Source organism: Acanthopagrus latus, chromosome 6, assembly GCF_904848185.1.
Source record: "Acanthopagrus latus isolate v.2019 chromosome 6, fAcaLat1.1, whole genome shotgun sequence".
NCBI lineage: Eukaryota > Metazoa > Chordata > Actinopteri > Spariformes > Sparidae > Acanthopagrus > Acanthopagrus latus.
The window spans coordinates 15,824,967-15,850,166 of record NC_051044.1 but is presented as its reverse complement, the minus strand read 5'-3'; the positions used below and the strand labels follow the sequence as shown (position 1 = coordinate 15,850,166).

Below are 25,200 nucleotides of genomic sequence, written 5' to 3'. Positions count from 1 at the left end.
TGTTGTTACACAGTCGCTTCTTTGGTACAGACCTCAGCAAACACAGCACCTTCATTTTCATATTTTTCCAGTGAAAGTGTAACCCAATAATTACTATGATCTAATGTCTAATGTCATATTGCAATATTTGTCAAAAATAATTGCAATTTAATGTGTTTTTTGTCTGTTTTTTTCCATATGGTTTAGCCATAGTCATTAGTTACAGCCCTACTATAAAGTTGAATGAAGGAACAAATCAAACATTGGCTATAACTTTGTAATGCTAGAGGGCTGCTATTAGAACCTTCTGATTGATAAGTACACCAGAGGGATGTAAGGAAGAAAAAGTTCTTCAGGTAACAAGCCTTATGAGGTGCGATCCAAGAATTACCTAAGTGAGCATTACAGTTTTGTTGCTCTGGGTCACATCTTGCATTGAATTCACAAGTTCAATAACAAAGTGCCAAAATACTGTAGTTTGAAAAGGATTTTAAAAAAGTAAACAATAGCTGCACAGCTCAGATACACGGTGTGGTGTTGGGGGATTTTTAGACTCCTTCACTTGCTTCACACTTTGTTACAGATTTACTCTATTCTTAACATAAGCCTTGATGACGGGCCTTAAATGTTTTGTAGTTTTAAAGGGAGGAGGCGGCCTCATGGTGACCTCTCTGACAAAGAGTACAAAAAGATTTAAAAGTGTGCCTTTGAGAACAGGGGTGCCCCAATGTCTTCCAATTGAGGGATAAAACTTAAACTTCACAATCAGTCACGGGCCAAAAGCAAACATGTATTGTTAAAATGCAGAAAAATTGTCCCAAAGTTCTCTCAACTGAATGACCTTCTGCATGTATCAAAGATAATAATTAGAGCTTTTACATATTTAAAGAACATTTTTTTTTACCACACAGAAGATAAAGGCATAAACAGTGTTTTATATCATGATTATTACCAAATGGGCCAAACCAAATCTTTGTTCAAATTTGATTTAGAGTAAAGCTTCTGGTTTCTAAATCCCACTATAGTAAACTTTTATAGTAAAATTATCAGCAAAATGTACTTCAAAGAGTCAAAAGTTAAAAAAAAACTAATTTTGCAGTAAAACTATTGAATATTACGCTGTAAGATTTTTAATACAATAGCACTGTCCTTGTATAACTGGTTAAGTTGGAGATAGCGTTACTACTACACCGTATAAACAGTTTCAAGGTTCCCAAACCAGGGGTTAGCCACCTCCAAAGGGTCACAACAATAATTTGAGGGGTTGTGAGATGGTTGGTGTGGTAGCAAAGAAGAACAAGTAGGTTATCTTGTATTCATTGTTTGACTTGTATGTAAAATATTGCATGATTTTACGTTTTTGAGCATTTTAGTTATTTGAAGACACTGTACATTTTTTGTCTGAAAATATCAGCTTCAAAATCATATTGATGGTAAGTCACTTGTTAGCACAAGTGTTAGTTAGCACCTACATTACATAACTGACAAAATGTTACAGGGGTTTGTATTGAAGACCGGGGTGTTGCACTAAAGAAATTGTTGGGGTTGTCAAATCCAACAAAATGCAAATTTCTACACAATATTGTTATAACCCAGGTGCTTACGTAATGAATGTGAACAAGCCATATTGTGCCACAAAGTATTTTATTACACATTTCATTCAGAAATATAATATATATATAAACCTCATCATATAGTAACCCAAGAAGTGCTATGTAACAAAAAATAATACTAACGTTTAAATGTTTAAGGCACTATAGGATCGATATATATATATATATATATATATATATATATATATATATATATATATATATATATATATTTGTATATATATATATATATATATATATATATATATATATATGTGTATATAAAACATTACAAAAGGAAAACCACAAATAAATGTAGGTAACCATGCATTAAAGTAATATATAGAGGTCACTGAGGTCAAAGCCCTGTTGAAGCCTGTTGGTGAACTTTTTTCATCAACAGTCATATGCGCCTCTGGCTGTAGTAAGTAAAACCAGGTTATATGTGATTATATGTCCAGTCCATTCATTAAGACTCTTGAATCATGTGACAAAATAGTCCTATATCACAAGCCCACTTACTTGATTCAGATTCAGATTCAGAAAGATGGTAAATGCACATTTGAGCATAGATTATTTTGCCATACGTACTTGAACCCACAGTCTAGAATCATCTCCCATACATTTTTGTGTAAAATAAAATACTGAAGTCTGAAATTAACTCACGCTTCCATAACTGAGCAAATTTTTTTGCTCAGTTATGGAAGCGTGAGTTGAGACGATTGACACCACTTTCATGTCTCTGCTGCCAGGAGATGGTTCACTCAGCCTTAGCACTGAGAGAAAACCTGCCTTAGACATTAGATGGTCAGAGCAAGTCAGAGCCTGCTTAGGGCAGAGGTTTGGGTTGATGAATATGCCAAACAAACACAGGACTTTGACCCAGGAATCAGCTGTTTGTGTCCCATGTGAAACCAAAAGGGAATGTTGACTTATTTTAACTTATCAGTGTGAGGTTACCTAATGCACTCAAGTATGCAACATAAAGTCAAGTATGTAACATATGTTCAAATGTAACTTCAGGTACCATGATCTAACCAAACTGCTGTGGTTGAACAACATAACTCAAATCATTGTCAATATTTTACAAACACGAAAGGGTCATAAAAAAACGCATTTTCTCATCTAGCCTCACACTGTAAGTAATGGGTCCTGAATAAACAAAAATTCTCATAGAACAATTTTGGTTGTTTGTCATTATTTTGTATTTGCTCAAAAGGGCCCCCCACTCCTGTCAGATATTTCTATCAACCAAAATTGTTTTTCTAATTGGGGTTATTGTTTTTCTTTTCTTTTTTCTTTTTTTTTGCATATGTTGCCATCTCTTAACAAGTAATAACTGACAAAAAGATCAGATTGGAACAATATACTTTAACAACAGTTTGTGTTTAATCTCTATGTTCCACAACTGTTACATAGCAAAGGTGTGAACTGTAATAATACAGTGTCCTCAGGTATAAACTGTTAAAAGGTATTGTGAAGACAGATTGGCTATATATTAGAAACAGTTAGCTGCTCCGCACCAGGGTTATTATTCCACACTGATGCCCATTTGACTGACTTACTTACCACAGTAATGCCCTGTTTATAGACAACAAGGTAAAAGTTTGTGTGTTTGTTGTAAGAGGCCCAAATAACATTGTCGTTGTTTCAGTTTATAACGATCATAAATGTAGATTGTATTTATTGCTGCAACTTGTTGTCGTATTTTGTACATTCATCATATTTCTGTAACAATTCTTAATATAATATAGTTCTGAAAAAACTCTGTATATACACTTATTATACTGTATTCAGAGAGGTCACCTCACCTTAAAACAGATATGTGTAAATGAATACTACCACCATAAATATAGTAAACGCTATGCCCTACATATTCAAATAAAAAAATCACAAAAGAAACTTAGAAAGGTCCAGTGTGTAGGATTTAAGAGGATCTATTGGCAGAAATTGAATATCATATTCATAATCATGTTTTATAATCACTTGACAGTAAAAATTGTTGTGTTGCCATAGAGAGAGCCCGTTATGTCAACAGAGGGAGCAGCTCCTCTTCCACACCATGTTGTACCATCATGTCTTTCCAGTAATGAACAAACCTAACACTGGATGTGGAAAGAGTGTTTCACATTTTTGTTGCATTTTTAGTGACAGTCACAGGAAAGATGAAGGGAGGGATATTTCAATGGTCGCAAACCTGCAACCTCACCGCTAAATGCTGCTAAATCCTACACACCTGATCTTTTCAATGATTTCAATAGCCTACATATTGCTATTTTTTCCCACATCAGAGACATGCAGTCGGACACAGATGTTTGTCATTTCCTTTGCCATCGCTGGAAGGTCATCTGCAGGTCGGGAGCTTGACTTGAGACGCTGGGGAAACGTATTAATATTGTCACAGAATATGACAACAGAACAGTATGCACAGGTAAAAAAAAAATGTTAACAAACTTCAAATGTTCCTTTAAACTGCAAAATAACAAGGTCAATCAATAGCGACCACAACTGACCTGCCAGAAAGTCCCTTTTCCTTTGGCCAGTTTGTAGACCATGGTCACCGGAATCATCATAAGAGATGACATGGCCAGAAACCAGCCGATCAAGTATGCCCACCAAGGATACACGTAGGAGTTGTTGAATCTCAATGGTGTGTATCTCAGGATCAAAAACACAAGTGTGCCCTTCAAAGAGGAACAATTTAAACAAATATAAACACTGTAGACTTCAAAGGGTTACGTTTTTTCTCTATAAATGTGATTAAACACTTACACTGCAAGTAAGAGGAGTGCCATACATCCAGCAGTACTTAATCAGTGATAGAGGTTTGTATCCAATCATGTCCTCAATGTTGTCACTGAAGCGTTCAGCACCTGGGACATAGACAAACGATATAAACAACCTTTTGGCAATGATCATTCAAATTTGTTTATCAAACACTTCTGACACAGTTAAACAATAACTTTATTGTCTAAGGTGACATACAGTAAGTGCACTGAAACACTACACTTAGTGGGAATTCAATGATTATAACTATTACATCTATTTCTGCACTGTTGGATCTAAAAAAAATTGTTTTCATATCTCCACTGCAAACTGTCCCAGTACCTGCTGAAGGTCACAGACACACAATTCTAAGTTTCCCAAACCAGACGCTCTCATCATCATGGCAGCGCATTGACATCCAGTCCATGAGTTTCACAAGCAGGATCAGGGACAAAAGATGACGGTGGCAGAGTCCAACAACAGGGCTTAATTTGTGTAGAGACTTTGCAGATTTGGGCTGACATCTATTTGATAGGATCCAGCACCTCATTTGTCACTATCAAATATATTTTGTGTAATATTTTAATGTTATTATTACTGTCGTTCTATTTCTCACGGAAGTTTCCCAAAAATAGCCTGTTTTCAGACTTTGCAGGCATTTAAATCTGATTTTAAAAAGGAAGGGAGCTGTCATGTCTAGAAGCGATACCTGAAGCATAGTGAGTTTTGTGCACTAAATGCAAGTTAAGCTGGCATGTGATTTATGCGGGGGCATGCTTTATACCTGCCACCTTGTCATAAATAGTAGAGATTAAACCCTTGTATGATGGGTGTAGACTAAGGAGCATATCAGTTACATACACATCAGCCGCCTCTGGAAAATTTGATGGCTGAGAATGGAGAAAATGTCCTGAAAAAATGGGTGTTTGGTAGATTAAGTTTTTAAAGTAAGTTGTTCAAAGGATGCAAGGCTGTTTTCAATAAAAACATATTTGAAGTGCACAGGATCCAGCCAGCAGTTAAAATCCCTGGCAGATCCAAGAGAGTATGAGTGCAGATCAGGCAGGGATGAGAACACCTGAAAAACCTCATATGGCACCCTTGGCACCTCTGAAAAAGAAGAGAGTCCAGCCACTCTCCAGGAGTTTGGTTCCAGAGCTGGCACTGTGTGTGGAGATGAGCCCAACTACATGTAGTTGGTACTGCTCTACCTCCTGCACTAGTTCCTGCTCCTTCCCCACCAGAGAGGTGACATTCCAACCAATAAACTGTTTTTATTTTATCAACATACAATCATACAATGTAGTGAAACCTGTTTCTATTTGGTCTTGGTTATATGGTAGCTTAATTAGTTTGATGGCAATGTAACAAAGAAGCCAAAGGCAGTTGTATCACTGACAACTGTATCTTACCATAAATCCATCCAATAATCACAGACTGGAAAATTGCCATCAGAAGAAGAGTGGGACCGCTGCAAACGTAGTGATCAAAGATCTGCAGGATGTAGGCGCCAGCCTAATATGAAGACAGACAATACATTTTGCTGGATATCAAATCATTTTGTGCTAGGTAAACAGCTCCCACTGATGTTTTCCTTCAATACCATCAGGCAAAATGGAAAACAAGTGGTGTAAAAGGGTGGTATTGATCATACTGCAAATATCTTTCACACAATGAGCTGCCTACATCGCCACCAAGGAATACACTTCTTTCAGCTTACCTCTGTCACCAGTAATAGGTCAAGCATGAAGCAAATAGCACAGATCAGCAGCAGAAGTAATTCTCTGCGATATCCTTTTCGGATCTGGGCAGGGTAGATATCCGTTAGAGAGGTCATGATGCTTTCAAGCCCAGCAAACTAAAGACAGAAAGACAAGTTAGCTCAGAGACAACCAAAGGAGAAACACTGCAAAAAATGTTTGGAAAACTTAAGTAAGGTTACAGCTGACCTGACCGTCTATTCCTAACAAAATGATCATGATGAAGAAGCACATGGACCAGACTTGAGGCCATGGTAGAAGGGTCACAGCTTGTGGGTAGACAATGAACACAAGGCCAGGGCCTGCAAAGTACCAACATTTAATAATGCAATAACGTTCAGTGTCTGCACAAAGCTGATATTTTATCTATTGTGCCTGCTGATTTATTTAATCACAGTACCTATTTCAGAGATTAATCTTTTCTAAAAGTTGAGAATAATTGGATGTTTTCATTTTCATGTTTTATTTTTTCATGGAAGGGCAGTACTGGGAAAAATGTCTAAAAGAGCTTCACATAGACCGACAGCTGGAAGATTTTTGAATCAGCACTGAGTAGATTTATATTCATACCTGAATCAGCAACGGAGTCAATGTCGACACCCTGTTTTTGTGACATGTAGCCCAACACTGAGAAAATGGCAAAGCCAGATATAAAGCTGGTCCCGCTGTTCAACAGGCAAAGATAGAAGGAGTCTCTGCAAATCAGAAACAAACCACAGTGTCTTTATTCTCTTACCGTAAAACAGGACAGCTAAACTTACTGCATTACAGTGAATACATATAAAGATCATGCAGTGAAGTGAAGTGATTTATATACACATCAACTCAACACTGACTGCTTCAGCTCATTGTCACAATAAATCATCGCCACTGCCTTTCTGGAAGGCAATGTTGGCCTAGAATCAAAAACAAGTAAAGGGGCGAGCTGCAGACTCCAAACCAGGTGTTTCAGGCAGTGCAGGTGAAGCAGGACAGAGAAACTCCTTTTGGCATGGATTTTGGTCTTTTTCACTTTGCAGACCTTTTACATGCACAAAAAATGATACATAACACAATAAGAGAAAGACAAAAATCCAAAAAGCATAATATGACCTCTTTAAGACAGGAGTAAGTATAAACATATTAAGCTTAATGAATTACAAACACATGCTAGAAAATAAATGTTAAAACCCACATTTGTCAAGCATGAATTTGGCTTATTTTCCCATGGTTAATACTTGTGGAGACGTACCTAACTCCCTTTGTGCATTAATATGACAATGCATTATTGTCTACCTAATAACTGGAGATTTTATTAACTAGTAGATTATTGACGTTTGAATATAAAAACAAGTCATTTTAATTGGTTTAGAAAAGGAAATGTTATGGCTCTCTTTATCCAGAGAAACAGCAGCTCCCCTGTTTACTTGTAATTGTCGACAGGCCAGTCCTGCCTGTTCCAAAACGGTGGAGACATTGACGTACAATCCAGCAGGTAATGAGGCATCCGTGTTTTTATATATCTAAAAATAAAGGTGTCCTGAAATGTAAACCACTACATTGAAATTAGTTATAGTCAAATGGCTGATGGATGCAAATAAATAAAAGCTGCAAATAAACACACTTTATATGGTGCTCGTTGTTGCAGACAAAACCATTTGGCACAACTGCAGCAACTTTATTCTCAGTCATATTTTAAAGTACTCACTTGTAACAGTTGTTGTTGTACTTGTTGTAGCTCCCAAGTGTGGTCAGGCATCCCAAACATATGGCATACGAATAAAATATCTGGGTTCCAGCATCTATCCAAACCTGTTAGCAAGTAAAAAAATGATTAAACTTTAACACACTCAATATAATAATTCAGTGCAAATGAGAACATCGGCTGAATGATACCTGTGGGTCAGCAAGCCGTGCAGGATTTGGGTACAGGTAGTACTTGATACCATGCAAGGCTCCAGGAAGTGTCATTCCTCTAAGGAGCAGCACCACCAACATGACAAATGGGAATGTGGCTGTGAAGTAGGTAGCCTACATTTAAACAGAAAAGGATTTCTTTATAACCATAATCCTGAAAAATGGATACCAAGAACAGTATATTTAAAAGAGAAAGAATGACCAAAACTAGATGCAACTTCAGAAGTTATTACATGGTTTTGTGACACCTTCCACAGAATGCCACAAGGGACATAGTCGAACGCCTTCTTCAAGTCCACAAAGCACATGTGGACTGTTTGGGCAAACTCCTATGAACCCTTGAGCACCCTGTGGAAAATATACTGCTCTTCCAGTGTTCCACAGCCAGGACAGAAACCGTATTGTTCCTCCTGAATCCGAGGTTCGACTATTGGCCGGATTCTCCTCTACAGTATCCTGGAATAGACTTTCCTAGGGAGGCTGAGGAGTGTGATCCCCTGATAGTTGGAACACACCCTGTTGCTAGTACTTTTAATTTTTTTTGTTCCTTTCTTTTACCAACTTGGATTTTCCACACATATAAAAAACACAAAACAGGGGGCGCCATTTAGCTCAGTTGGTAGAGCAGGCGTCCCATGTACAGAGGCTTTGTCCTCTCTGCGGGTCCCTTTGCTATGTGTAACTCCCCCTCGCTCTCATCCCGTTTCCTGTCACCTCTTCCATAACTATCAAATAAAGCCATAAAAGGCCAAAAAATACTTTAAAAAAACATAAAACAGGGTTATGGTTAGACTTATTCTAGGAAATGTAAACCTGATTGACTTCAATCTTGTTGTAGAGAAGTAAGTTGAACCCTATCAAGCAAATGCAGGACGTAAGAGCAAATGTGGATGTGGAAAAAAAGAATAATGTGTTAAACAAAAAAAAAAAAAAGTTATACTTCAAATCACATGTTCGACTTGTGTAAGTTGACGAACTGGAGGGAAAAGTACAGCAGTAGGGAGTGAATCCTGTTTGGTAACTATGTGGCACACCAAGATCTGCCAAGATCTGTTTCAAACACCTCTCTCACAGAAGAGTTTGCCAGTCAGTTTTTCCAGTTTCCATTTTCTTACCATCACATGCAAAAACTCTAAGACAGACTTGTCCTTCCTCTGACTACACTGTCAAATTACTGTGTTGGCTTGTAGCCACTTTTCACACCTTGATGAAAGTGATCCTTTATTAATACTGTCTTTTAATGCTTTGGGCTAAACCATGAGTGGCGTGAGAGAGTCAGTTGCATGCAGCAGAAGGTAGGTAGTGTGCTCCATATCATGTTAAGGAATGAACTTTTTTTTTATCAGTCTGTTTTTAAAGCACTTCGTGCACTTTATAACTGCTGCAGACCTGTATTAAACTGGAGCAACATGAGCAGAAGTTTCTTGATTTAAATTAAAAATACTGTTAGATGCTGTTAGAGATTCCCTATCCCCTTTCACACTGGCCATAAATCCACTAACACCTGCTAACATCTGGCTTTTTAGTGCAATGTGAATGTGTACAAGATTTCTGTCTGGCCAGATTGTGAAACAGTTTCAGACTCCTCCCCTGCTACTTCAGTGGCGTGTTCATATTGATGAATGTATTCACTTAAAAAGAAAAGCCACTACATATGAAAAAAGGCCAGAGAAAAAGTCCATGCAGTATCATGCCTGTCGTACTTTCACAATAAGCAAATGATTGTATTGGATATTTTAGAAGGTAATGTAATAGATATTATTGTTGTTGAAATAGTAATTTTGGCTAATAAAATGCCCAGGATTGTCATGCCTTTATCTGCTCTAAATATTTGAAGGTTAAAGAAGTTACTTAAATTTCAGACTGTAATATAGGTGAGTGGCAACCCCTTTAAAACTGCTTTCGCCGTTAAAGAGTCACCAAAGTAAAAATAAAGAAATTAAATAGAGGGATTGACTAGAAACCATCTTGTGATGCAATCACATAAGTTGCAACACCTGTCAACATGTTGATATCTCTACTCAGTAGTCAGTGCTACAGTACATTACTATGTAATTACTCAGAGCTCAGGTTGTGCCACACCTTGGCCCTCATCTCACATCAAAATGACTGCGCACCAGAGGTGACGATGCTACCCCCTTGATATCAGCCCCTTTGCTGGAAAATTTTGATCTTCCAATGCTGCCCTCATTTTGAGGTGATGCGGTTGCAGCTGGTAAACATGAGTGAGACAAATCACATTCCCAAGGATTTGTCATTTCAATCTTACCTTACCGGTTGATTTCACTCCCTTCCAGACACAGAAGTAGCAGATGATCCAGGCCAGAAGAAGACACAAGCAAAGGTCCCATTGTATGCTTCCAATGGTCTCTATGCCGGTGGATATTCTTAGCACCCGTCGCCTGTAAGCGCCAATATATTGTTAGTAAATAGCATATATATGTCCAAAATGTAAACATTTTAAAAATTCAAAACATTACAATAAGCTAAGGATAATATTATGCGAATGTGCAAAGAAGATAAAATAAATGATATGGGCAAAAAATCAATTTTGACTTTTTAATTTATTTTGATAATCTGAGGTGTTAACTTTAATGATGACTTCATTACAGTTAGATGTTGAGATTAATCTGCCTTCAAAAAAAACACTGTCCTGGCATTTCACATTTCCTTGGAATGCAGCTTTTATAAATGCTTGAATGAACAATCAAAGGCCCTTCACACGCCTTCAGTACACAGGTGTCTTTAATTATTCTGGCTGATTAGACCTCTTTTCATGATGAATTTAGGGAGGGCTACAGTGTGACCAGTACCGCCTTAAAAAAAAATATCACAGTGATGAATATGTCAATCAAACACAGTCCGCACATGTCCATGCACGCTGACACGAGGTCTAATCAGACAGACAGGTGTGATACAACAACAAATCCCATGTTTATGAATTAAAACATTCACACCTTTGACAACTCATGATGTTGATGGCCCAAACCCTTATTCAATGTACTGCTAATCCTAAACCTCTTATAAAACCTATATCTATACTCATGTCAGAGCTACTGTCAATAACTCATAGCAATTATAACAGAATATTAATAACCGGTGATTTTAATTTACACATAGATAATTCCTCCGATTCAATGTCGAGAGAATTTTTAAACCTTCTACACTGTCTAGATTTTAATCAGCATGTCACGCAGCCGACCCACAGCAGGGGGCGCACCCTGGACCTGGTCATAACCTATGGCCTGTCCATTGGTGCGCCCTCTGTTGTGGACCTGGCTGTGTCTGACCACTTTTGTGTGTTTTTTACAATCACCAGTTTTAACCAGCGGGAGGCCCCAGTGAGAACAGTGAGGAAACGCTACCTAACCTCTGAAGTGGCTGCAAATTTTATCCAGATTTTACAGAGCACTCCTGCAGAAATTTTACCAGCACCATGTGATTTTATTGTTGACAGCTTTAACCATAAAATAAAATCAGCGCTGGACTCAGTGGCTCCACTTTTAATAAAAAAACATTAATACAAGACCTATAGCCCCGTGGAGAAATACAGAAACTAAAAAACTCAAGAGAAACTGCAGGAGTGCTGAGAGGAGATGGAGAAAAACAGTTAAGTTAACCGTTCACCATGAAATTTTACGTGGACACCTCAAAACCTACAATAGCGCAGTCAAACAGTCAAGAATCTCCCATTTCCAAAAGCTAATCGACGAACATAAAAACAACCAAAAATTCCTCTTCTCCACAATTGACTTTTTAACAAACACACATTTTAATAGATCCTCCAAAACACCAACTGACGCCCTTTGCGAGGATTTTGCAGACCACTTCAGAAGTAAAATCAATGACATCAGATCTTACCTCAACAGACTTTAAATGTCAACACACCTGGATCATTGATTTTACCCGAGGAAACACTAGAGAGTTTTGCCCTGGTTGATGCAAGGACACTTGGTCGAGTTTTCTCCCAAGTAAAGCCCACGACCTGCCTATTAGACCCAATTCCCACACCGTTTTTTAAAACATTTTGTGGATTTTTTGAGGATCAGCTGTTATATATGGTGAATTGCTCTCTTCAGATGGGTGTCTTCCCCGCCTCCTTTAAAACGGCGGTGGTGAAGCCCCTTCTGAAGAAGAGCAACCTAGATCCCAACACCTTTAATAATTATCGGCCTGTATCCAACTTACCGTTTTTAAGTAAAATTTTGGAAAAACGTGTTTTCAATCAAGTGAATGATTTTGTAATAGCAAACAACATTTTAGAGAAGTATCGGTCTGGCTTTAGGACGAACCACAGTACAGAGACAGCCCTTTTAAAGATTTTAAACGACATCAGGTGCAACTTAGATAACCATAAACTCACAGTCTTGGTACTGCTGGATCTAACCGCTGCCTTCGATACAGTAGACCATCACATTTTATTAAATAGACTGAAGAACCTGGTCGGCCTCTCTGGTACTGTTCTTAACTGGTTCGTTTCTTACCTCACAGACCGAGACTTCTTTGTAAGTATGGATACATGTTCCTCAGAAACCCACAAAACAAAGTGTGGGGTTCCCCAAGGGTCAATTTTAGGTCCAACTCTCTTTAATCTGTACATGCTTCCCCTTGGGGACGTCATCAGGAGGCACGGCATCAGCTTTCATAGTTATGCTGACGATACGCAACTGTACATCGCTGTGTCTCCTGATGACACAGGGCCTATTGATGGCAGCAAATTTCCTACAGCTCAACCAGTACAAAACAGAGGTTTTACTCATTGGTCCTGAAGGCCTGAAAGAGAAACTTTTACCAAAGTTAAAGGATTTTAAACCATCACAATCTGTAAAAAAATCTGGGTGTGATTTTTGACTCTGAGCTCAGTTTTATTCCACACATCAAAAATATAACAAAGACAGGTTTTTACCATCTTAAGAATATAGCCAGAGTCTGCCCGTTTCTCTCTCAGGTCAGCACGGAGGTGCTGATGCATGCTTTTATCTCTTGTCGTTTAGACTATTGTAATGCCCTGCTCTCTGGCCTTCCCAAAAAGAGCATTTCGAATCTACAATTATTACAAAACTCAGCTGCACGAGTGCTGACGAGGACCAGAGGGCGGGAGCACATTACACCGGTTTTAAAGTCACTTCATTGGCTCCCCGTGCATTTCAGGATTGATTTTAAGGTTCTTTTACTAATTTTTAAATGTCTTAACGGTCTTGGGCCTTCTTATTTATCTGACCTGCTTTTAGTCTATCAGCCCCCATGGACCCTGAGGTCCTCCGGCACCAGCCTTTTAACCATACCACAGGTTAGTTCAAAAAAGCACAGGGAGGCGGCTTTCAGTTGTTATGGGCCCTGACTGTGGAACAGCCTGCCGGAGAGCCTCAGGGTCGCAGAGACTGTAGAGGTTTTTAAAAAGAGGCTCAAGACCCACCTTTTTAACCAGGCTTTTAATTTAAATTTAAATTCTTCTTAATTCCTTTATCCGTGCTAATCAGAGCACTTTTATTTATTTATTTATTTACTTATTCATTCATTTGTTTATTTATTCATTTAAATCCTTTTTATTTTATTTTATTTTATTTATCTATTTATTTATTTTTTCTTTTACTGTTTTAATCTCTCATATTTTAACCTTTAGTCCCTCGTGCTTTTAGCCTTTATACTTTTATGTTTTAGTCCCTCGTGTTTTCAGCTTCTATGCTTTTTGCTTTATTTTACTGTTTTAGTCTGTCAGTTTTTAATCTCCAGTGTTTCCTCATGGGGGCCTGCCAGGCTGGGGGTGGTCTCTGGTCTGGCCGCGGGGGGTGCTGTCCCATGGACGCCTCCGGCCCAGGTGACCAGAGGGCTCTGCACCTTGGTGCGGGGCCTCCTGTCTGCCCGGGTTGGGGTGGTCTCTGTGGTGGTGCTCCCTGCGGCCTTGGCCCGAGATCTCCCCCGGTGTGGTTGACTCCCCAAAGGTAGCTTCCTCCATGCACCAGGTCTCGCTGCCCAGCCGTGTCTCTTTAGTGACAGCTACTGTATGGGTGTGTATGAGTGTGTGTGTGTCTGCGTGCATATGTGTGAGTGTGTGTATGAGTGTGTATGTCTCTGTCCATGTCTGAAGGGGTGGGAGGGTTTGGGTTCTTTTAATTATCTTCTCCTAACTTTATTTTGCTGTTTCTATTTTTCTGCTGTTGTTTGTTTATTTCTGTGAGGCACTTTGAGGTACTTTTTTCTGTATGAAAAGCGCCATATAAATAAAGATTGATTGATTGATGTGTCCTCTAAATAATTTGTTTGATAAGGGGCTCGGTCTCCGGGTGTACTTACAGCAGCAGAGATGCTACTGAATGATCAGTGATCAACTCAATGATATTGAACTCTCTCTGCTACAAGGGGATGGAGAGATGGCAGGTTTAGAAGGGGAGTTTTTGCCAACAAGGTTGTTTTGGGGGGTTGAAAGTACTGTTCATTTACCGTAGACTGTAGCATTATATATGATTATATAGACAAAATGTCTTCATACAATTGCACAACAATAAGCGTAAAGTCAAATGTGTTGAATCTTTTTGGAAGGAATAGTAATTAAAACTTGGATGGTGACATCCTATGACTATCGTATTCTATCTGATCTCTGTCCTGCCGCTACCACGCATCCATCCCATATGAATGGGACTTCAGGATTGAACTATCCCTGAGAAAACAAACAGATGAGAAAGTTAATAAGGCAGCTAATTAAAACAGTGTGCTTTTCGCTTGTGTTGTACTTGTGTTTTCCTGCCATAGTGACCTCCTCCATTACTCAACAGATCTAACGGTTACAACTGTGATGTGTTTTAAGTTCTTCTGACTCAGTAGATCTCGACTGTTCAGATTATGTCAGGAGTTACAACACAAATTGCATAAGGGTTTATGACTTTATTATGAAACTGGTTACATGAAGATGTCCTGCCCACATTCCGCACAACTAAATTATTTGTTTTGTGGAATTATGCCAATTCGTACACACCCAACCAATGCCAGACAATACCTCTATGTGTGAACATGTATGTGATATATTTAAGTCTGTCATATGACACATATCTAGGTGCGGTATTGTAGGCAACTGGATTTTTGCAGTTTCCTGACCCTCTCTTAACCCTCTCATCCAAGAGGCTTCTTCAGTTCTAAATAACTGGAGAGGAGTTAGCTGGCTACTAAACTCTGTGTGGGAGTTTTTTTTACAAAGTCGTTAAGGACAAGTGTGAACCGGCCTTCATGTGGGTTAGACGCTAGGTGAGCCCAAGTGAGAATGGTTGTTAAGCTGTCTGGGGAGGGAACTCAGTACTGCGTTGGATAATAATTAATGTCGTAGGCCACCTCCTCTGTTCAAAGATGGTCATTCCAGTTTGACATAGATGGATTACTTTACTCCTCTTTCAAACCATCTGTCTTCTCTGGCCAAGATGTTTACATTATTGTCCGCAAAGAATGATTTTTCTCCTTCAGATGTGAGTGGACAGCAGAGTCTTGACCTGAGGAGTTGCCCTCCTGTGTTGTGCCATTCGTTTATGGAGAGTTTTGAAGAGAAACGAGATATGATGTTTATTAAAGATCCTCCTGAGTTTCTCAGATGTTCCTGTGACATAGGGAATGATGATGTCGTTATGTTTTCTTGTCTACTTCTTTCTGTCTGCTATGGATCTTTTAGCAGTTTTTACAAAAGTCAAGTTTGGGTAGCCACAAATTTTAAGTCCCTCCTGATGTGTTTTATGTTCCGTCTCCTTACCCTCTGACCGAGTGGGCACAGTCTCAGAAAAGCCTCTTGGATGAGAGGTGAAATGTCTTCCAAAAATTGAAAAAAGTCTGCAGGCCTACATACCCTTATCAACAATATTACTATACCCTGACATACTGACAAAAACCCAGGTGCATGCCTGGGGATGTGACCATGACCGCTGGGTGGAACAGCACTGGATTTGGGAATAATTTAGAGTAAAGTCTAGGGGAAATAGACACTCCTTTTACTGGATGTCTGCCATTGATAATGCATTAAATTTGAACAGTAAAAAAAATAAAACTAATACTTTTTTGCCAAGGTATTACTTTAACACCAGTAGTTTAGCTTGTCACAGAGTTTCAGCACTCTTTCCAGCACTGGTTTAAACTTTCACCCATAGTACAAGTTGTTCGTCTATTCATTGATAATCTGTGACTAATTCTATTAAATACAGTTGTGGCTAAAAACTTACTGCCAATACTCCACTACAGATGATGATGAATTCACAGGCGAGGTCCAGTTAGCAGTGTTGTTATAGTTGTTCAATACCATGCAAGAATCTGGAATATAACAAAGTATTGTTAAATACAGTTAAAACTGAAATGTATGCTTGATCAATGCATTTACCAAACATTACTTCATGATAAATGAATCATTGTAATGTGATACAGTAACCAGTTTGGTAAACTGCAATAACCAGACACCATACTTAATTATGAATACAATGAAATAAAGCAAACTTTTCTGCCTTTTACATTTTTTTGTAAAATTAACTTGTGCAATGCAAATGCTTAAATGGATAATTAGAGCTTATATAATAATAGTTTGTTGTATATCTGTGAAAGAAAGATAACATATACAATACTTAACTTACCTGTATTCCATGTGTTATTACAGGTTGCCCATGGTAGCTGAACAGAGAAGGAAGAGAAAAAGTAGAGGAAACCCCAGGCCAAAATCACCATGTAGCTCAGACCTCCATAGAAAAGGATAATTTGGCCAGCGTATCCTATGCCTGAAAACAAGAAAAAAAAAAAAAAAAAAAGTTAAAAAAAGTTTAAAAAAATAATTTAACTGCAGCAGTGTCTCCTCCTTAACCTTGCTCAGTACATCCTAGAAGGTTGACCTCACCTTCCATCAAAGGGCAGACCTTCCTCCAGCACATTATTCCTCCCTGACTTGTGTACTGGCCCAGTGCTGTCTCCAGTATGAACAGAGGAACGCCACAGGTCACAAGGAACAGGATGTAAGGAATGAAAAATGCACCTGCAAGTATGAATCAGGGAATTATAAACACACAGCACACCTACAAATGGTACCATGATCAGATGGATATTTCTGATTTCTGGGTTTTTTTGGACAGCTTCCTTTAACATGTTTTCTAGCTGGCTTTGAAAGCATTTTGCTGTCACTAATGTTAGCATCCAGTGCTAGTTGCAGGAGTTGCTTGCTACGTGGTTACCATTAGCTCGTAATGTCAGACGCCATTGTTGCCTGTTGTTCGTCTCTTTTTGGTAGGCTGTTGGGTGGGGATAATTTCCTTAGCTATAAGTTCATTTCTTCACAAAGTTGCTCTCCTTCATGTTGTCAGTCTCTATCAGCCATGAGCATCCAGACAGGTATGTGTGGTTAGAAACCTCTACTTCTTAGATGACATTGTAACAGAAAACCATATAAACTGCAATCCAGTTGTCTAAGTATTTTTTTTATGAAGCTCACTATGCTTATTTTTCACTGTACAAATATGAAACAAAGGTGGAAATGGTTATAACAGGCAGCTCTCATGTAAATGTTTTATATTATGCAAATTCTGTATTATGAAACTACCTTTGGCAGTTTTTTCAATAATCTCCACGTAATTTGACCCACTGACCAGCTAAATCAACACCAAAAATCATTAGTGTAACAGACAAATTAATGAGACACACCTGTTTACTGCCAGCATGTCCAAACTGGCACTGTTTTAAATATCTGCAATTCTTAATGAGGGAGAAGGAGTACATATGCTGCTCCCTGAAGTGTGTCAAACTACTATATCGACACATTAAAATGCGTACTCAAGTAGAAGTACAGATACAGATACTTGTGAATGAAAAGACTCTGCTGAAAACAGAGGTACTGATTCAACTTCTTCACTCAAGTAGAAGTAATGAAGTACAGACTCTGAAATGTACTCAGAGTATAAAAGTTAAATTATCCCTCCACTTCTGTGTCACCCTAACTGAACCTTGATATAATTTAAATACTATTAAACTTAGATAGATAGTCAGCAGGATTTGTCCTTTGTTAATGCTTTAAAACTTAAGTAATTAGCCTGTTTTAGAAATGTGAGGAGTAGTAAGTACAGATATTTGTGTTATACTGTGGAGAGTAAAAATAAAATGTTATCAGAAAAAGAAATACTCAAGTACCGGTACAGTACAGATATCTGAAAAATCTACTTAAATGACCGATATTCAACATTCAGCCTCACCAGATGTCAGGAAATAATTTGTTGACTCTGTAAAGATATGGTGGAGTAACGACTGCCTGAGCAGAAAGTGATATCACAAACCATGTAATTATTTCATGTTGTTAATGTTTTTCTCTTTTCTGAGCCAGTCAGGCTGTAAGCGCATGTTAGTGCATGTGAGGCTCCTCCTACAGAACTGCTGGACTGGTTTATAGACATCATTAAAATAATAAACCAATGTTTTTAAAAATGTTTTTAAACCATCGACTGGCACTAACTCTGATCTGATATTGAAGGTAAATTTGGTCCACAAAGTTGGAGTCAAAACAGTAACAGCATGATCCCTGACTATTTTAACCATGTATCTTTGAACAACATTTGAGTCTCTGATCTGGAGGGTCTCAAAGCATAATGTGAGTTCTAAATGTAAAGATGAGCATATAGGCTTTTAAAAGTAATAAATAGAATATTACATTTTAATTATGTAGTGAATGGGGAGACAGTGTAAAAAAGGTTGTTTGTATTTCTGATTTATCAGGATTGAATGAGACTTGTAATGTGCTGATTGAATTGGAAGTACTGAAAACAGCTCAACAAGATCCAGATCTAGAGTGTTCAGCGTTGCTTGTGGTCCAAGGTGGGGGGTTAGGTGTTTGTCAGGACCTCAATTTTATCTGTGTTCAGTTCCAGGAAGTTGGAAACCAGTCCGAAATAGGAGTAAGGCAGCATTGCAGAGAATCCAGATTGCAAGGGTTTTCTGGAGTTGATGAGACATACAACCGGAAGTCATTGGCATAACAATGAAAGGGCATGAAATGGCAAATAGCATTAGTCTTGAGACTAATGGTGTCATGCTGTCATGGAGACGGTAGAAAATGTTTAAGGACAAAGAGACATCTTCCTGGCATGTCTATAGTATTTGTATGTATGAATGTACCTATGTATGATGACAAACTGAACTGAGCACTGACTCAAATTGAGAGCATCTTCTCATGCTGTTACTATAGTTAGTATCACTGGTGGGTTACTCAACATGAAACCTATGATTACATATTGTGACGTTTCACAGAAGTGTCCAAGACAAGGAATTACTCTGAAGTCAACGTTTTATTTAGCCTCACAAAAACGAAATACACAGTCATGTTCTCAGCTCTCAGAGACACACAGAGACTCTCTTACTCCAAGACTCTGAGACTGCCGCCCCCCAACTCTTTCCACCAATCACCGGCCCACATGCTGACTGACTTGATCTGTGGTCCAGTGTTTGACAGAGAGACCGGAGGGTAACAGGCTCACAGCCTATGGCTTTTAACCAGGGACTTCACACTAACCCCCCACTACAAAGTCCCTCACCCTCGAAGGAGACACAGAGCAAGTTATAGTGAGAACCTATAGACATTTCAACAACACTATGCATGGAAGAAAAATGCGTAAGCAACACTACTGGGCAAACTGCCAACACTACCTTCCCTTTTCTTTTTCTTTTTCTTTCTTTTTTTTTTTTTAGCTCTAGGAAGGTCCGGCCCCTCCAGTAAGACCAGGGCACATTCTAGCCCTCTCTGGAACATGTGGTCTCACTCCTAACTACTTCCACCACTCAGGGGACCAACAAACTCTCTCAAAGCTCTCCTCTGCCTTTGTGACTGAGCTGCCTGGGGAGCTAGGAATGAGGGAACTGGTGACTCTGCCACTGGCAGAGCCACTGGGGAAGGGGGGAAAGCAGACTCGGGTGAGCATGTTGGAGCAGGCTGCTCAGGGGCTTCTGATGTCCTCTGTGCAGGTGAGGAAGAGCCCCCTCTATAGAGTGCCAGTCTGTCTCTATGAAGTGCCACCTTTCTTCCCTTAGCAGACAACTGCACCCTGTAGACAACTTCCCCCAGCCGCTCCATCACTCTATATCGCCTACCTACTGGCTGTCCAGCTTAGGACACCGGCCCTTCCTACGGCAAGGACTGCAGACCCAAACCAGCTCTCCAGGCAAGTGTCTCCCTTGAGCTCTTACCAGCACTGCTACTGCTCCCGCACAAAGCTGTGTGCTGACTTCAGGCAGTCCTGAAGTTTCCTGGCATACTCAGGACTTGAGGGTTTGTCCACCACTACTGGGGTGTGGAGCTCTCTCCCCAGCATGAGGAGAGCAGGGGTGCAGGATGTGGTCTCTTGAACTGCAGAGTAACACGCCATGAGCACCAGGGGCAGATGGTCATCCCAGTCCCGCTGGTGTTGTGCAGTGAGAATAGCCTGTTGCTGACCCAAGGTGTAGTGAAATCATTCCACTCTGGGGCCGCAAAGGAGTGGTGCAGGTCTTGTGTGCTCCCAGACGTTAACGCATGGTGGCAAACTCTCCCCCTGTCAGAGTGCATGGTCTCTGGCACCCCAAAATGGCTGAACATGATCTGGCAGAGCGTAGGCCTGTGAGGTAGTCTATTGCAGAGAACGTAGCGTAGGGACAAATTTAAGTAAGAATGAAGAGCATCAAAGAGCTTGTGCACAAATTGGCTGAAACATCTGGCTGGCTTTGCATATAAGATGCATGGTGTAAACAAATAGTGACTGCTGGACTCCAGCATGTGTGCCTGTCACTCATACCAATCTGGTGTGTGGTTTATGTGTGAAACAGGTTCCTAAACTGCAAGACATCAAGCAAACACTATGTGCCACTCACAAGAATTACACCTGCTCTGCAAAGGCCTCTTGCTTGGGTAGATCCATGGTGAGGCCAAGCAACACCGAAGCTACCTGGTGGCACTACACATCACACACATTGGAGGCCTTGTTGAGGAACTACAAGCCCGCCTTGGTACACTTCGAGGGGGATGCCAGTCTGACCCTTATGACAAGCAAGCAAGTGAACCCATGAAGGAGTGGTCAAAAGCCTATGCAGCTTTCCTTGAAGCAGTACAATGTGCTGCTATTCATCAACCTCATGCTGAATGTCTTGCAAGAACTGAAGCACCTTGGCCTTCTATTCCAGCAAGAACCTTTCCAACCAAGAAGAAGGTTTGAGTTCAGGCCATGCCATATTTTAATTGGAATTGACATTGGAATTCTGCATTGTTTTGCATTGCATTGTTCATATTTGCCCATTAAGGCACAATGGCTGCAGTTTTTTTAATGCCCTCCGCTGTCACAGGAAGAGGTATGGCAATGTGCTATTGGGTCCCAGAGGATGGTTTCCGAATTGGCTGAGGTCAGGACTGCGGTTGTTTTGGACTGTGTGGCTGCATATCCTTTTTGAAGTTCATCTGAGTGCTATTGGATATCCTCCTAGAGGTTAATAATATCTCTCTTTTCTGGTGGGCAGTTCTTGCAGTGAGTGATAATATTAAACGTTTAAAAGTTTAAAAGTTTAACCTTGCAAAAATTCAAGGGAGGCTTTTCTAGAGTGGAGGTATGCCATTAGTTCCATATTATCTGTATCAACTCTGTACTGCATCCCCAGCTTTCAAATTGACCTCTTTAGGTCGTGGACTCTGTCTTTTATCCTGGTTCAGTGTCCAGAGGTGTTCACCCTCACATCAAGCTGCCAAATGGCTGGGCCCCCTTAACTATGGTGACTTCTCCAGTGATCCGTCTAGACACACTCAAAGGCCAATGGCTCCATGGCTAACTGAGCAATTAACTAATTAGCTAAGAGAAGCTAGCTAAAACCAAGGATATCTATCAAAGGGCAGCAGTTGTCTACTACTCTGGTGATATACTGACCCCTGTATTTTTTGTGTAAACTTCTAACTATTCTACAAATCACCCATTTAAATAAGAGAAGAACAGAACTTCTGACTGAGCCAAGGTAGTTAAACTGAGCCGAGTCAGAGTCAGAGCAGAGACTCAACAGCAGTGATGTAACCATAACAACTATTGAACTTAAACAATGGGAAGAGGCACAATGCCAAGTTCAAGATATGAGCTTTTTTAAAGGCCAGACCATAAATTAAGAGTTCAATTTGGGAGTTTTGTTCAGTTCAGCATAGGAAACATACAGGATATAGGATATAAAATTTGAAGTTGGATGAAGTGAGGATTACTCATGGAAAATTATAATTTTGACAGAAAAACTGTGAAGGTGTAAGAATGCCACTATTAGACTCAAATTTAAAAAATGGAGCTTCTTAGGAGGGTAATTTCAGTAAAAGAAGTTTATTGGCCAATGCTGCTCATAGACTTGTCTCAAATAGCCTCATCTGACATAAAATAAAATTGTTAGAAATAGGTCAGATATAGAGTATACAATATTTTATCAAAAACACAATGGTGGTCAAATATCTCAATATTTGCAGTATTCAAATCTCATGACCAAGCTGCAAAGTGTGTCTTAGCATATAACTATAAATATGTTGTGCAATGTGATGCTGAACAGCTATAAGAAACAAGAGAACCCTTTTGATTGGACCAGACCACAGCAAAAACCACATCAGCATCATTATTACATGTTTCTCTGTGAAAATCGCAATCAGTCCCAATTGCTGTATCGCGTAATATGACATTTTTGCTGTTTTGTCTATCTCAAAGTAATGGCCTGTTGATGGATGATCACGTCCTGACTTTTATACTGTATGCACTTCACTTTTCAAGAGACAAACCAGAATTAGAGTCAGATCAAAAAATAAACATGATGTTATCTAATCATTTGATTCATTATAACTAATCAAGCAGGTTTTTGTCAAGTTTAGTGTAAGTAATATCACCATATTACACTTTATGTGTAACTGCTAATTTCAGCATCCTCTATCAAATCGTAAATCTGAGGCATGGGAAAACAGGACTGTGGTTTTTTTAGAAATTAATAAAACCTGTAGGGATTTAGCAAAGAATGTGACTGTGCTCTTTGCACAAACAATATTTTCATAGCCTGTCAAATCCATAAGCATCAGATGTTAGGTAGAGGGAGACACAGAGTGAATGTTTTACAGTAGTAAGCCCTCAGTAAATGTTTCTGTTAATACTGTGACTCTAAGTAAACTAAACAATAATGCATTTCACAATTCATTACTTATACATCGCCATGGGCATTTACTACTGTCAAAACTTAAATTCAGTTTCAGTTTTTAATAGCAACATGTTGCATAGTGTAAGCACTTGTTATTCCTCTTGGATGGAACGGGTTCACATATAAAATGTTGCAAAGAAGTTAAGTAAATGTAGCAATAATGAAAATACTTTAATAACTGTTCAGCAAACAAATTGAAGTAATACATTGTAGCAGTAGTAGTAAGTAACATTAAATGGAGGGGGAGCTTCAGTATAGTAATTATACCCCAAAATAGTCCGGAGTAAACTGACTTTTTACGACTGTCAGTCAAAAAGTTAGTTTTCTTCAATAGACTGTGGATTTTGTTTTCTAGTTCACGTGTTTAAGTATTTCACAGCAAAAGTTTCACAATGCAACCCTTACAAGACTAAAACACATTTTTTAAAATCTAATAATTGTGGCTTGGTGAATAATAAAACAATAATCTAACATATTTTCTCCTGTTTGACAACAATGAAACAGTTTAAAAAGTAGTAAAACACTTAAAAAGTTTGCATCTAACACTGCACTTTTGTCACGTGAAAGCTGGGGTAGAAATACAAAATTGTTAGAATAATAAACAGAAATACTCACCACCACCATTCTTGTAGCACAGATATGGAAATCTCCACACATTTCCTAGACCAATAATCGCACCAGCCACAGACAGAATGAACTCCTTTTTGCTACCCCACTTGCCACGCTCCTCCACTGTTTGTGAAGAAGTCTTTGGGGGGAGATGACACAGCATGCACAGGGAGTCTGCCATATCGCTGAGGGAGAAATGGTCTGATGGGAACACTGGAATAGATTCCCTGAGTATCTGAATTTAATGTCTGGGGACTGCCTGATGTAGTTTTGTAAGAGGTTGCCTAATTGTCTTACTGCATGGTACTTCAGCCACAAGGGGGACCTCTTGATGTGCACCAAAAAGTAGTTTGCGAGCATGAACACGCTGAACAGAAGAGTGATGGATTTTGTGTGACTAATTTCTCTTTGGACATGGTATTAAAAGTCTTGAAAGTGGGCCTCACTGCCTCACATAAGTCACAAATGACTGACAGCTCGCAGACATTTTGCTCTGAGGTAAAAATTAATTTGACAGGGAAGCATTTTTTAATTTTCCAAGGTATATGTTAAAACATATTAATGGTCCTTGTGTCTGGGTCAAAACACACTCACACTAGCTCTAACACTAATCATAACCCTAGGGATATATGACCATAGAAACATAGGAATGTGCCATTTTTAACACAGTCAAGAATACTAAACAAGAAACAAAAAAGAAAAAACAAAACAAAACATACTATAAATAGACATATTTATGTAGATTTCTTTTTTCCAATTTCTCTAATCCTGGCTTCCTTACACTTCCCATTCCCTGATATCTTTGGATGGGTTGCTGGTTGTCATCACAAATTCCAGGTTAATAAACAAAGTTGACATTTGCAGGCAGGGCTCGTCGTCTAAGGAATGACATGGCTGAGGAAATCAGGGCTACCGTCCTTTAAATCATGATTAAAATACTGTTAGCATATTTGTTTTATGACTTTTTTGTTTGTTTTTGTCTTTGTATTTTACAATGTGTTTAGTTTTTACAGCTTTAAGTTGGTTTCATTCCCTGCTTTCATTTGTAATGTGTTCTGTTTTTATTGTAAAGCATGTTGTAAATGTGTTTTGAATGGAGTGATATAAATACAGTTTATTATTATCAATATTATTATCATTACAATGTGAACCTTTCAGGAACTCCTTTCGGTTGGACATGTGACGGAGTAACAGGTTTAAAATATACTGTGTACAGCCATGAAAATCAATAAACTACTGTTGCCTTTTTTTGGATACATATAGGATTTATTTGGGAACTACTCTTCGATATTTATGCCTTCATGTACTTTGACTTGCTGTCCATATCCAGGTACAACTTGCCTAAGTGTACTGCTCATATTAGTTCTTTATCTAATGTATTTGCCCTCATGCAAAAGCCCTGTACAGTGTGTCCATGTTTTCTGCTCCTACAGGATTAT

The 25,200-nt window shown here is 39.0% G+C and overlaps 1 protein-coding gene across 1 annotated transcript; it reads right to left on the bottom strand.

Annotated features, from left to right (window-relative positions):
• Positions 1–1,869: 1,869 nt before the first annotated feature.
• On the bottom strand, positions 1,870–24,504 carry LOC119020954 (sodium- and chloride-dependent GABA transporter 2-like). Its single transcript, XM_037100777.1, has 14 exons — positions 23,768–24,504; positions 16,848–16,982; positions 16,591–16,731; positions 16,189–16,276; positions 10,263–10,395; positions 7,973–8,107; positions 7,785–7,888; positions 6,668–6,792; positions 6,287–6,399; positions 6,058–6,195; positions 5,750–5,852; positions 4,344–4,444; positions 4,085–4,255; positions 1,870–3,947 (listed from the first exon to the last, which is right to left on the bottom strand). Exons 1-14 carry the CDS (start codon positions 23,940–23,942, stop codon positions 3,834–3,836), a joined length of 1,776 nt encoding a protein of 591 aa, XP_036956672.1. The 5' UTR covers positions 23,943–24,504; the 3' UTR covers positions 1,870–3,833.
• Between the last annotated feature and the right edge of the window lie 696 nt (positions 24,505–25,200).